The 12,378-nt window shown below is 50.3% G+C and overlaps 2 protein-coding genes across 3 annotated transcripts; one reads left to right on the plus strand and one right to left on the minus strand.

The window, feature by feature from the left end:
* The first annotated feature begins 467 nt into the window (after nucleotides 1-467).
* PTGS1 (prostaglandin-endoperoxide synthase 1) lies at nucleotides 468-5,058 on the plus strand. Its single transcript, XM_003211353.4, has 10 exons — nucleotides 468-602; nucleotides 685-825; nucleotides 1,365-1,508; nucleotides 1,642-1,823; nucleotides 1,909-1,992; nucleotides 2,128-2,374; nucleotides 2,811-3,097; nucleotides 3,616-3,763; nucleotides 3,844-4,230; nucleotides 4,302-5,058. Exons 1-9 carry the CDS (start codon nucleotides 530-532, stop codon nucleotides 4,209-4,211), a joined length of 1,674 nt encoding a protein of 557 aa, XP_003211401.2. The 5' UTR covers nucleotides 468-529; the 3' UTR covers nucleotides 4,212-4,230; nucleotides 4,302-5,058.
* Nucleotides 5,059-6,972: 1,914 nt separating this feature from the next.
* PDCL (phosducin like) lies at nucleotides 6,973-12,344 on the minus strand. Of its 2 annotated transcripts, none has more exons than XM_003211340.4 (4): nucleotides 12,037-12,344; nucleotides 11,493-11,667; nucleotides 10,906-11,087; nucleotides 6,973-10,310 (listed from the first exon to the last, which is right to left on the minus strand). In XM_003211340.4, the coding sequence occupies exons 2-4, from the start codon at nucleotides 11,659-11,661 to the stop codon at nucleotides 9,759-9,761; spliced, it is 903 nt and encodes a 300-aa protein (XP_003211388.1). In that variant the 5' UTR covers nucleotides 11,662-11,667; nucleotides 12,037-12,344; the 3' UTR covers nucleotides 6,973-9,758. The 2 variants fall into 2 exon arrangements, with proteins under 2 accessions (XP_003211388.1, XP_019477064.1); XM_019621519.2 differs by lacking the exon at nucleotides 12,037-12,344 and adding an exon at nucleotides 11,962-11,982.
* Nucleotides 12,345-12,378: the final 34 nt, after the last annotated feature.

A 12,378-nucleotide genomic window follows, 5' to 3' on the forward strand; every position in this document is an offset into this window, starting at 1 on the left:
GGCTGCAGTGACACCTCCAGCACAGCCCAGGAGGAGCTGCTGGGACGGACTGGGACCTCAGTGTGCCCCCTGTGACCACAGCCGCACTGGCTGGCTGATGCAGTGGGGACGGCAGGACGGGCGCTTATCTGGTGGCTGCAGCCAGGGTGTGCAGGCAAAGGGGCAGCTGTGGAGAAAGCGACCAGGCCGGGGCTGGGAGGAAGGAGCCCAGCAGTTAGCTCCTTCCTCCACTCAGGGCAGAAAAGCCCTGTACCAAAGCAAACTGCGGCCCAGACAATTGCCATTATTAACGGTGATGTTTGCAGGGATTTCTGCAGCTCTGGGGCACAGCAGTCCATGCACAAGGCTCCAGCAGTGCCTTTCTGCTGCCTTCTGCTGCGCTGGGCTTGGCTGTGTGCAGGGCAGCACGGCCCCGCTGGGGTACAGCGAAGTGCCCAAGACGGTGGCACTGCAGGTGGATGGTGACCTCTCCTCTCTCCCCCCAGTCAACCCATGCTGCTATTACCCCTGCCAGCACCTGGGCGTGTGTATGCGTATCGGCCTGGAAGGCTACAAGTGTGACTGCACACGGACGGGGTACTTCGGGGCCAACTGCACCTCACGTAAGTCCACGGCACTGTGCTGGGTGAGAACTGAGCTGTCATTACCTGGTGCCAAGTGCTGTGGTGTGTTTGTGTCCCACAGCTGAGCTCTGGACACGCCTACGTGACCTGCTGAAGCCCAGTCCTGCCTTCTACCACTTTGTCCTCACCCACTTTAGGTGGTTCTGGGACATCATCAACAGCACATTCATCAGAGACACGCTGATGAGGCTCGTGCTCACAGGTACCAGGGATGGCACCAGGACTCTGGGCATCAGTGTGGGCATGGCTGGCAGCAGGCTGGGTCACTTTGCTCTGCACCACCTGCATGCAGGTGATGTTGGCAGTGGGAGGTACCCTGCACACAGGCTGAGCACCAAGCAGCAGCTGCTGTCGGCACGCCATGTTCCCCCTACAAAGGGCTCTGGAGCGGCCGTGCAGGGAGCAGCTGGTGGAAATATGGAGCTGGTCCTTGTTACTCATGTCCTTGCATTTATCACTTTGCATAAATATTTAGGTTCCAGCTCTTGGAGCCATAGGGACATGTTCACAAGGCTTTGGCTGTTGATTTCAGCATTTATGCATGTTTGTCATCTAATTCATCATCCAGGAATCCATTAGTGCAGAAGCAGAACCGTCCGCTCATGCAGGGACCTGCAGCCTCTGATGGGGGGGCACAGCACAGCACGGCACAGCACAGCAGGACGTGGACGGGCTCTCTGGTTCCTGGGATGCCTGAGGTCTGTGCTGCCCCATGGCACCAACTCAGCTCTCTCCTTCCAGTTCGCGCCAAGCTCATCCCCAGCCCTCCCACCTTCAACTCCCAGTATGGCTACATCAGCTGGGAGGCCTACGCCAATGTCAGCTATTACACCCGCATCCTCCCGCCGGTGCCGGAGGAGTGCCCCACGCCCATGGGGACCAAAGGTACGTGGCTGGCACAGGAACACGGGAGGTGATGAGCATGGGCTGGGTCTTCAGAGCAGCGTCTGGCTCCTGCCTGCACTGTGCTGCAGTAGTTGAGCTGCATGGCCCCGGCATCAGCCCCTGTCCTCCACAGGGAAGCAGCAGCTCCCCGACGCCCAGCTGCTGGCTCAGCGCTTCCTGCTGCGGCACAAATTTGAAGCTGACCCCCGGGGCACCAACTTGATGTTTGCCTTCTTCGCTCAGCATTTCACCCACCAGTTCTTCAAGACCTCTGGAAAGATGGGACGCGGTTTCACCAAGGCACTGGGGCACGGGGTGAGGGCTTGGGGCTCGGTGATGTGGACACACAGCGCAGGGCATGGGCAGGCTGCCACCCCGCTCACACCGTGTGCTCCCACAGGTGGACCTGGGGCACGTGTATGGGGACAACCTGCAGCGGCAGCACCAGTTGCGGCTCTTTCAAGATGGGAAGCTCAAATTCCAGGTACTGCACGGCATGATATACTGAGAGGTGTCTCAGTCCCATGCCCCAAGATTGCTGGAAGCCCACATCCCTCTGGCAGCTACCAGGAGCACGTGGCTTCCTCCCCAACTTACTTTCTGTTCCTGTTCCGCCGAGGTGGTGAATGGGGAGGTGTACCCACCATCTGTCACCGAGGCGCCGGTGCACATGGTCTACCCGCCTGCCATCCCCAAGGAGAAGCAGCTGGCAATGGGGCAGGAAGTGTTTGGTCTGCTGCCGGGGCTCTGCATGTATGCCACGCTCTGGCTGCGTGAGCACAACCGTGTCTGTGACATTCTGAAGCAGGAGCATCCCTCCTGGGGTGACGAGCAGCTCTTCCAGACAGCGCGGCTCATCCTCATCGGTGGGTACTGCAGCATTAGGGGCTGGGGAGTTCTTCTCACAGCCCTCTGGAGATCGTTGGCTTTGGTCTGTCAACAGATTTAGTTTTGAGTGATTTAGCTAAAATTCTGAATCATTTCATTCTAATATTCTTTTCTGGATTCTGGATGGAAGTGACTTGGTGTGAGATCGCAGTAAAACAATTAAAGACCCACGCCAACATGTTCTATTAAGCAGCATGCTGGGGTCAGCTTTCTCAAAAACCATTTCTGTTTTGGCAAAATGACCTTTTTTGGTGGAAAAGTAATTCAGAGAGAAATTCCCCACCAAGTGCCCCAGCCCAGAGTCAGGCAGGTCCTGCACTGCATGTGAGTAGCGCACCCAGCCTGGTGCCCTGCAGCAGGGGGGTTGAGGGGCACTGCCCCCACTGACACTTTCTTCTCTCACCTCCTGCCCAGGGGAGACCATCAAGATTGTCATTGAGGACTACGTCCAGCACCTCAGTGGGTACTTCCTGAGCCTCAAGTTTGATCCTGAGCTGCTGTTCGAGCAGCAGTTCCAGTACCAGAATCGCATTGCGGTGGAGTTCAACCAGCTCTACCACTGGCACGGGCTGATGCCTGACTCCTTCACCATCCAGGGACAGGAGTACAGCTATGAGCAGTTCCTCTACAACACCTCTATGCTCATGGACTATGGTATAGAGGCGCTGGTGGAGTCCTTTTCCAGGCAGATTGCAGGAAGGGTAAGACCTTGTGCTGCTGGTGCATCCCATGGGGCTGTAGTGCCCTGTCTGTCCTACCACAATGCTTGGTGTGTGTGTCCAACCTGTGTGTAGCATTTGCCAACTTTTCCTGGCGGTGCTGTGCATGCTGTGGCCCTCTCCACAAGCAGTGCAGCCTTGGCAGTGCTGTGTGCTCGGCAGTGCTGTGTGCTCGGTCCTGGGACGCTGCAGTAAACGTTGTGCTGCAGCCAGGAGCGTGCGGTGTGCGGGAGGCCCCAGGCCGGGCTGTGCCGCATAGAACAACTTGTCTCATACTGTTCTTTGCTGCCATCACATGGATGTTCTCTTCCAAGTGATGTATCAACATTTCTGACTCGTGTGAAGCAGCATGGCTGCCACCCAGACCTGCTGCTCTCAGGACTCCTGCTGTGACCCCAAACCCAGCGACCCCCACCCCAGGGCCTGGGTGTCAGCAGGGCCAGGATGAGGCTGGGGTCTACTCATGTGGGCACACTCCTCCTCATCCTCTCCTCCTGTAGATCGGTGGAGGGCAAAACATTAATGCCAACGTATTGGGAGTGGCCGTTGGAGTCATCGAGGAGTCGCGGCAGCTGAGGCTGCAGCCCTTCAATGAGTACCGGAAGAGGTTTGGCCTGAAGCCCTACGTGTCCTTCCAGGAGCTCACAGGTAGGGCCCCACTCCCCCAGCTGGGCTCAGGGGCTGCTGGCCCAGCCCATGCTGAGGTCTCTGGGGTTTTCTCGGTGCAGGAGAGGAGAAGAAGGCAGCAGAGCTGGAGGAGCTGTATGGAGACATTGATGCTCTGGAGTTTTATCCAGGATTGCTGCTTGAGAAACCCCAACCCAACGGCATCTTTGGGGAAAGCATGGTGGAGATTGGGGCTCCATTTTCACTGAAGGGACTTCTTGGGAATCCCATCTGCTCCCCAGAGTACTGGAAGCCCAGTACCTTTGGCGGAGCAACCGGCTTCGAGATCGTCAAGACAGCATCACTGGAGAAACTCGTGTGCCTCAACGTGAAGAAGTGTCCGTACGTGGCATTCCGTGTGCCGGATGCAGTGGCAGCAGGTGAGACCGACAGCAGCCGTGTGGGTGGAGCATCATCCCCAGAGCTGTAGCAGCAGCACAGCCCACAAGGTACGGCCTCACCCAGCCCAGGGAGGGAACAGACCTCTGCCCGGTGCTGAGTGTCCCTGTTGTCCCTGCAGGCAGCGCTGGGGCCAGTGCTCGGCTCATCTCGTGCCAACAGAGCATCCTGCCCTGGGTGGACTCCAGCTCTGCCCCACACCAGCAGGGAGAGGCTGGTGCTCACCTTGGGAAGAGCTCGAGTGCCTGAGGAGACCTCAGCAGACCTAATCTTCCTACCACTGCCCTCACACTAAGCCAGCTTGGGAGCTCACTTGGTAAATCCAAGCGTCCCAGGATGCTCCTGGCCTCTCTGTTCCTCTCCCTCAGCTCCCACTGCCCACTCCTGCTGTGGGGCATCATACTCCAGAGAGCATACAGCACACAGAGCCTTCCCGGCCTCACTGGGGAGGATGTGCTGCAGATGCGCTGCAGGCCGTGCTCTCACCTGGTTCTCCACAGCAGCCCTTCTCTGCCTTCCATCCTGCCTGGCACTGGACAGAGGGTGACCATGCCAGCTGCCCAGCCCTGGGGAGTTCCCAGAGCCCTGTGTCCCCCCCTTGTACTGCTGTCCTGGCATACAACAGGCTGCTCTTAGCTACCTCTGTGCACATCACCCTATAAAGACTCCCCCGCCCTCTGCTCATTGCACTTTCCTGCATTAATAGCTCAGTAAACAACGTTCCAAAGGCACACTGCCTGCTTGACCTGCTCCACAGCACATGCAGACGTAAGCCCTCCCCAACAGCATGACGTGATCACTGGCAGCCAGGGCCTCTGGCCTTGGTCCCAGCCAGATCTCAGAAAATGGACCTCTAAAATAAACAATGTTAAAAACCACTCTCATTTCCTCCAAGTTTTCAGGCTCTCGCAGTGCAGAGACAGGCCAAGGCAGGTGCCCGGGACCAGGCAGAGCTGGGGAAGGTTCAGCAGCACTCACACAGGGCACAGGGATTTCCTGGGTCCCAGCCCTTGCTGCAGTTCCCGTGCTTGGGTGGAAGCACACTGTCAGACAGAGCAAATGGCATCCAGTGGGAGCAGCACACAGCCAAGGACTGCTGCCACATCCCCAGACAGCACCACGCACTGCAATCCGTGCACGATGTGCTTCCAGTGTCACATTGGCTGAGCATGCCTGCGGCCTTGCTGTGCGCAGGGCTCCAGCTCCAAGCATCCTCGTTTCGGTTAGGCCACAAGTATCCTGCTTTTGTTTGCGGCTATCGCAGCCAGCCAGCATTGTTTGTTACCAGCCGATAAGCGTTCTGGCCATTGGGCACAGAGAGAGCTGTCTCAGTGCTCTGTGCCACCAAGGGGACGTTTCCCCAGGAATAGCACAGCTCCCCCCATGCTCTTTGCTGGTCCTTCAGCCCCGTGTTCAGCATCTGTGGGCAGCGCAGCGGCAGTGTGTGCCTGCGGGCTGATGTGCACAGGAGAGCACTGTGCTGTGCATGCGGTGTGAGGAGCAGAAAGGACAGCATCTGCTTGTGTTGGTGTGACCTGTAATGTGTAGTGTAATGATTCACTGAGCACAAAATTACCAACGTGGACACCAGGAGGAAGAGCCTGCAGTGCTTTTAATAGTAGTTCTTTTTTGGTGTTCCTACAAATAAACCCCCAACACTCTGAAAGGGATGTGATGTGGCTGTAGCACCAGAACAGATGGACACAAGGAAATGCACAGCCCAGCAGAGGAGCTGCTGCCTTCCTCCAGCTCCACGAGCAGACACAGGACTAACCAGAGCTGCACCACCAGGCAGGAGAGCCAAATTTACCTTGGCCACATGTGTGCATTTGTCCTGTGCTGGAGAAGCAGCAGATAGAAAACAGGACACAGAAAGGACAGACTGCAAACACAGCGCATGTAACATGGCAGTAGAAAGAAATGTTGCTCACCAAACCTTCACCACACATTAACTTACTGTCCTATTTCAGACACACAAACCAGGCTAAGTATCTGCAAACATTTAAAGGCAATAAATATCAACCTTGTTTTCCAGCACCAGTCACTTTCTTTCTGAGCCCTCTTGCTCTGTGAACCTAATGGATTTAAGAAAGTTTGTTTCATGCTGTCACAACTCCAGCCAAAAATGTTCAGACTTGAGCAATGCCTGCACAAACTCTGCCAAGGCACAAGGAAGGGAACCAACCGCAGCCGCTTTGCTCCAGACTCCCAACCTTTCACAGTGCTTTTATCTCAGAGCAGTTTCACCACACGCACTAAAAAAAGCAGCAGGGTGCTGGTGGGAGGAAAAGGAGGAGGAAAGAACAGGCAGATCCCAAAGGACAGCTTGCAGGTACCTGCCCAGCACCAGCTGCTGCCAGAGCACAGGATGGGCACACCGACTTTCCCACTTTCACCCAGTGTCCGACAGCTGAATCTCATCCTGAATATAAATTACAGAGGACTTTTGGCCAAGATAAGGCCTAGTGCAAGAGACAAAATATCCAAGCACACAACCCATCACAGCTCGTATCTCTACCACCTGCCTGCTGCGCCAGAACCTTTCACAGCTCTGAAAAATGCTGGAACATCCCATCAGGTTTCTACCCAGAACAGCGCTTTGTGCTGTGCCAGAAAACATAGATGAAACATCTTTGGCAATATTAAAAGACTTCCTTTATTCAAAGTCAAGCAATTTAGTAGGAATGCATCAATAAAAGTGGAGTTCTGACGGTGACGGAACACAACAGCTTGGAGACAAGGAGAGGCATCTGCCTCAAACCCAAACCCAAATTGGCTCACGGCCAAACCAGAATGTTTCAAAACTTTTATTGTAGGTACGTGTTGATACAATTTCATTTTAATTTCCATTCTCTATTGCACATGTGTCTATAATGTGCATTTATATATGCATATACAATCCAGTTTTTAATCTGCAGGTTAGGACCTCATTTAAATTAAGATAAATAAAACAGACTTTAACACTTCAACTAAAACATTTACAGATACAGTGTTAGTATGAGCTGAAGTTCTAATCTGTATTGAATGGACAGTAACAAATTGATAACAAACCAATCCTAAAATCTGTTCCACTCTGCTATGCTGCTTTACATGCATTAAGAACGCTGGGTTTGGGGCACAAAACTACCGGCTGGTCGGCTTGGAAGGATTTAGCTTCAGGAACGGGCAAAAGCAACAGCAGCACTCCAGCCCTGCTTTTCAGCAGCACTAACACATCTTCTCTTTACCCCTCTTCGCCCTTGTGCTCCTTCTTTTCTTTCAGATCAATGATGAATTGGATTCAGGCTTCTCTCCTACACATCTTTTTCCCCCCTTTTGCTACTGGCAGCATAAACCACCTGTCTCATACCTCAGCACCAAAACCTCATAACCAGGACTCAGTCACCTTGCTGCAGGCCATCAGATGGAACAGCAGGAGAGGTTCTGATCCTGTTACAGCTTTACAGCCTTGGGCCCCAACCCCTGCTTGGAACAAATAAAACTTCAAAGTAATTCACAGTCAGCTCTTCCCCCTTCAAACCAGGTTTTATTGTGGTGCTAACATGTGCCTGTCTGCACTACAGACTTACTGAATCTCATCCTGAATACAAATCACGGTTGGTTTGACTTTTTTTCTGAATGCAGGATACCCACACTCAGTGACTTAATTTCAAGTAACCTGAATCTCTTACCACGTTTTAAACTTTGGCTTTCTGCAATTTCCTTAAAACAGCTAAAAATGCTCTTTCAGCTATTTTAAATTACAAATTATTTACCCATCTACTTATACTACTTTTAAAAACAGTTTGAATACATACAACTATAAATGCTTATCCTTGTCCTAAGATCTATTCTTACTATGAACCTAGTGCTTACAAGGAAATTTTTGCACTTCTCCCTGGTGCTCCGAAGTGCCTCACACAAAACTTGCAATTAAATGCAATCATTAAACACAGCATTACATAGCATTACATTTACATAAGGCCAGTCTACTTTCCTCAGAATTAAATAACAAACACAATAAGTCACGTGTGAGAAAGCAAACATAATATCCAATGAAGTGTGCAGAAGATGCAATTCAGTAACAACGAAGTACGGAGTGCACACCTTCAGCGTGCTCATTTGTAGTAGGTGCAGGGAGATTACACCATCATCTGGTCAGCAAAGCCTTGGCCCTGCTCTGCATCACTGAAGGTTTCTATGCTTGCATTCACTACACACTGCTAATGGTTTCCGATGCTGCTTATGTCACAGCTACATAGTGCTAGACTTGGTGGAGGCAGGGTGAACTGTAAATGCAGCAGAAACCCTGGATATTACTTCCCAATATTACTACCTATAAAGTAAGTGAAGCACAAACAAAACAAACACACTTTAATAACAATATAATCACTAAAAAATGATAACGACAAACTTGCTGCAGAAGGGAAGCATAATATACAGCATTCAGGAGCAATAACTTAATGAAAAGACAAATGGGCTCAGTCAGCACTGCTTGGTTTTAATCTGTGCCCACAAGTGGGAACCCTAAGTTTTTGGGGAAAGAGTCACCAGTGTCACTGTGCAACTTTCACAGCTGCAATGCTTTCACCTCAACTCTGCAGCATCTTCTCTGCCAGTGAACTCTGCTGATGCACTGTACAAAAAAGCCCATGCTCCCAAAGAGGGAGGAAAAACAGGACACTAGCAACGATTCTGATCCTGCCTAACACTGTGCAGAAACCACGTACTGAGCTTCAGACAAGGGAGCTCCCATTCCGGAGCTTCTCTACTGGCCCAGGGCTCACCTCCCACAAAGCCTTCCAGTCATCTGTCAGGTCCAGGGATTATTAATATTCAAAATGCATCTGAAGACCCAGCTTAAGCAGGCAATATGCGGACAGACAAACACCAGCACTTATTTAATTTTTGAGGATTTCAGAGATATACAAAATTCTGAGGCTAGTCAAGTCCCAGTTCTGCATTTTGCCAACAAAACTCTCCTTGATGCTCTCCAGGACGTATGTTGGTTCTCTGTCTCTGAAGAGGCAGAGATTATTTTCTGCTGAAATGACTGTCATGAATTCCAGTGGTAGGTATTTTAAAACCTAAGTATGTTTTAAGAGCTGTACCAGAAGGAAGATTTTCCCATTTAAGTCTCAGACAAGGTTAAAGAAAGAAGAACCCCCTCCAGCTGAAAAGCAATTTTCAGGATCAAGTCAGGAGCTGTTGTTAATTGCAAGTGAGTACTAAACAAAAATTTGATGAACAACAAGAAGGGGACTGAAAGCTGCAGAATGGAAGATGGGACCTTGCTGTGTTAACTCACTGGCAGCAGTTCAATTTCAGGTTAATAAAAGACATGGATGCCTAAAAACTTAATTGCTGAACGGCGTTAGAACTTCATGCTTAGTAAAATACATTTTAACATGTACTTCACTGAGTTAATTTAAGAAAACGTTAGGAATGCTTTAAATTATTTTGAACAAAATTTTAACAAGCGAAAGTCCAAGTGCACGGAGGAGAACAATAACATACCCACACTAAGAAAGTGAACAACGCCTACCACGAGAACATCCCACAGCACAGCTACACCTACTGGCCCCCTGGTGTAAGTGGCTCAGTCTATTTCCAGATCACTGTCTTCACTGTAACACGCAGATGGATTATGTATAGAAGTCAGGAGCACTAGGTCTTTTTCTGGAAGCAGACCACACTCCTGCAAAAAAGCCTCCAGGTCAACAGCAAAAAAATCTTCCCCAAGCTGGTCAGTGATCCGCACAAAATTGCCAATAAGCTCACCTGCCTTATAGACCAGCAAAGCTGGCAGAGCATTATTGGTAAAGCGAGCGCTGGCACCAATGAGCGAACTCTTTACTCTGCAAAATTTAACTGTTGGATACTCAGCAGCCAGACAGATCATGCAGCCATTCAGAGATTCAGCACCAGGGATATCATCTTCGTAAATATGAATCATGATCAGAGTGCTCTTATGCTCTTTATCAACCGTGTCCAAAAACGCTTCTCCGCTGGTAATCTCAAAGACCTGCTTAAATTGCTGCCCACTGTACAGCTGCTGTCTCATCTCCTCCATTCGCTGCTTCCTGTATCGCTGTAAAAATTCCTCATCATCTTCATCATTGTGAATCATGTTATATTCTTGTAACGTCATCTAAAAATACATAGAAAGATACACGACAGAGAAAAAAAGACGACCTGCATCACTATATGGGTCACTTACATAATTAATTTAAATCAAGAGGATTAATGTGGGTCACTCATCTTTAATAACAGGCAAGTGCAACCCACAAAGGCTCAAGCACCTGCTGTATTACACTCCATTTTGATCTAATTAGAAACCGTGTCCAGTGGGAACAGTGATTTCAGCCTTGGGTTTGCTAGTTTCCATATGCTGAACTAATAACTCAAGTGGCTGCTCCACGCTCCCACTTTAATTCAGGTTAATGGTAGCTGTGTGCTTTCACTAAGCTCTGAGCACTGATTTGGGTACCGTGCCTGACCTCAGATTGCTTCTCTTTCACCAGCTTTTTCAATGAGTTTTTAAGCAAACATTTCTTTGGCAAAACAAATACAGTACATTACCTCATCCGTAGAAATGAAATCATCAGGAGTTCACGTATTTTGTTTCTACTCGCCTGCTTTATTAAATGTATCTACTGACCAGATAAGGATTCCTATCTGCTCCACACAAATAATGAAACAAAAAAATCCGGCAATTAAATGGCAATTCCTTTGTGTCATGTTACCTTTCCATTGATTTTTTCCTGAAGTTCTTTCTGCTTTTGCTTATCAGTCTCCTCATCTAAGTGAGATCTACACGTCATAGACAACTTCTTTATGAGACGTTCCATTTCTCTGCGCTGCTCCTGTCTCTGTTCTGTCTCCAGTTGTTTAAACCTTCGCCAGTCGTTAATGACTCCTTTTGGACCTGAAATCAAATATGCTGCCATTTAACCATAAAACAGTAACAAAATTACATCTCTTGTTTAAAATTCCAGTAATTTTATAGAAGCCAGCAGTAAATCAGCAGGCTTATCATAAGGTTTCTGTACACTGTGCAAAATGCTATAATGAAAGAGAAGAACAGACGTAACTTGCTGCTTGTCCTTCAGTTTGTAACTGTTTTTGTCCAAAAAGACAAATCTATCTAGCTGGGCTACCTTCAGAACTGTGCTGAAGGCTAACTCAGATTAATATCTAGGCCTTCAAGAACCCCACAGCTGCAGGAATGACTCAAATATACCTGAAAATAGGGATTTTATTACAACAACAACAAAACAGGAAACCACACAGAGAAAGTACTTACAAAGCAGTTAGTGTGCTATGGTAATACCTGTGTTGACTGCACTGCCATCGCTGCTAAGCTCTACCTCCCCAGCGCTGTCGGGAATGGAGCTCTCCCCTTCTTTGTCTTCCTTCTCACTGTCTTCATCCTCACCCTCACTACTGCTGTAATAATACTGGAGCTTCTCGCCCAGCAGTTTATCATCCAACGCAGTCATTATGTTCTAAAGAACAAACAGAACAGACCACGCACCTCTTAGCTGTGCAGCACAGGATACCACCTTACATGTACAACAGCAGCCTTCCATTCCTTCTGTGCAGCTTTTACCCACACAGAAGCGCTCAGGGCCAACCACCAACACATCCAACACGCGAGTAAACTCTTAATGACAAACATATTTAACACCTAGGATGAATAAAGCCCTACTTGAGTGTCTCAGCACTCAAAAAGCCGCAGTTACAAAGGCTGTTTCTGCAGCGAGGCACTGCAGGGTGGATATCCACGCGTTTTTACCCACGGAGAACAAATTTCTAAGCGTGACTCGGGAGCCCCATCCGCCTCCGCCCTGCAGGCGGGCAGCCCAGCGACGTACGGTTCAGCTTCCGATAGCGGGAATCGTTCTGCCGGCGGTTCCTCGGAGCAGACAGCGGGCTCAGCAGCGGGGCTGCCAGCAACACCTGCAGGGAGATCCGACCGTGAGAGCATCGCACAGCGATGTGCCAGCAGCCACTGCGCCTCGAAATAACGCACTGCGGGCAAGCAGCGCCGTGCCGAGAGCCGCGTTTTGTGTTTAACTCAAGCACACAAAACCACAAAACACATCGAGCGAGCGCGCAGGCAGCGCCACAACGCTGCGCATAGCAGCTGCAGGCACTGCACGGCAACGCGGCACTGCGCGGCACTGCACGGCAACACGGCACTGCACGGCAACACG

The sequence above is a fragment of the Meleagris gallopavo genome, chromosome 19 (assembly GCF_000146605.3).
Source record: "Meleagris gallopavo isolate NT-WF06-2002-E0010 breed Aviagen turkey brand Nicholas breeding stock chromosome 19, Turkey_5.1, whole genome shotgun sequence".
Taxonomy (NCBI): Eukaryota; Metazoa; Chordata; class Aves; order Galliformes; family Phasianidae; genus Meleagris; species Meleagris gallopavo.

What these genes read in the sequence shown, in the direction of transcription:
- PTGS1 (XM_003211353.4), top strand. Translation starts at nt 530, where the DNA reads ATGCGTATCGGCCTGGAAGGCTACAAGTGTGACTGCACACGGACGGGG. An exon ending in CGGGGCCAACTGCACCTCAC is followed by an intron (nt 603 to 684) that starts GTAAGTCCACGG and finishes TGTGTCCCACAG; the next exon opens with CTGAGCTCTGGACACGCCTA. An exon ending in CCAAGGCACTGGGGCACGGG is followed by an intron (nt 1,824 to 1,908) that starts GTGAGGGCTTGG and finishes GTGCTCCCACAG; the next exon opens with GTGGACCTGGGGCACGTGTA.
- PDCL (XM_003211340.4), bottom strand. Translation starts at nt 11,661, where the DNA reads ATGACTGCGTTGGATGATAAACTGCTGGGCGAGAAGCTCCAGTATTAT. An exon ending in TGGCAGTGCAGTCAACACAG is followed by an intron (nt 11,088 to 11,492) that starts GTATTACCATAG and finishes ATTTGATTTCAG; the next exon opens with GTCCAAAAGGAGTCATTAAC. An exon ending in AGGAAAAAATCAATGGAAAG is followed by an intron (nt 10,311 to 10,905) that starts GTAACATGACAC and finishes ATGTATTTTTAG; the next exon opens with ATGACGTTACAAGAATATAA.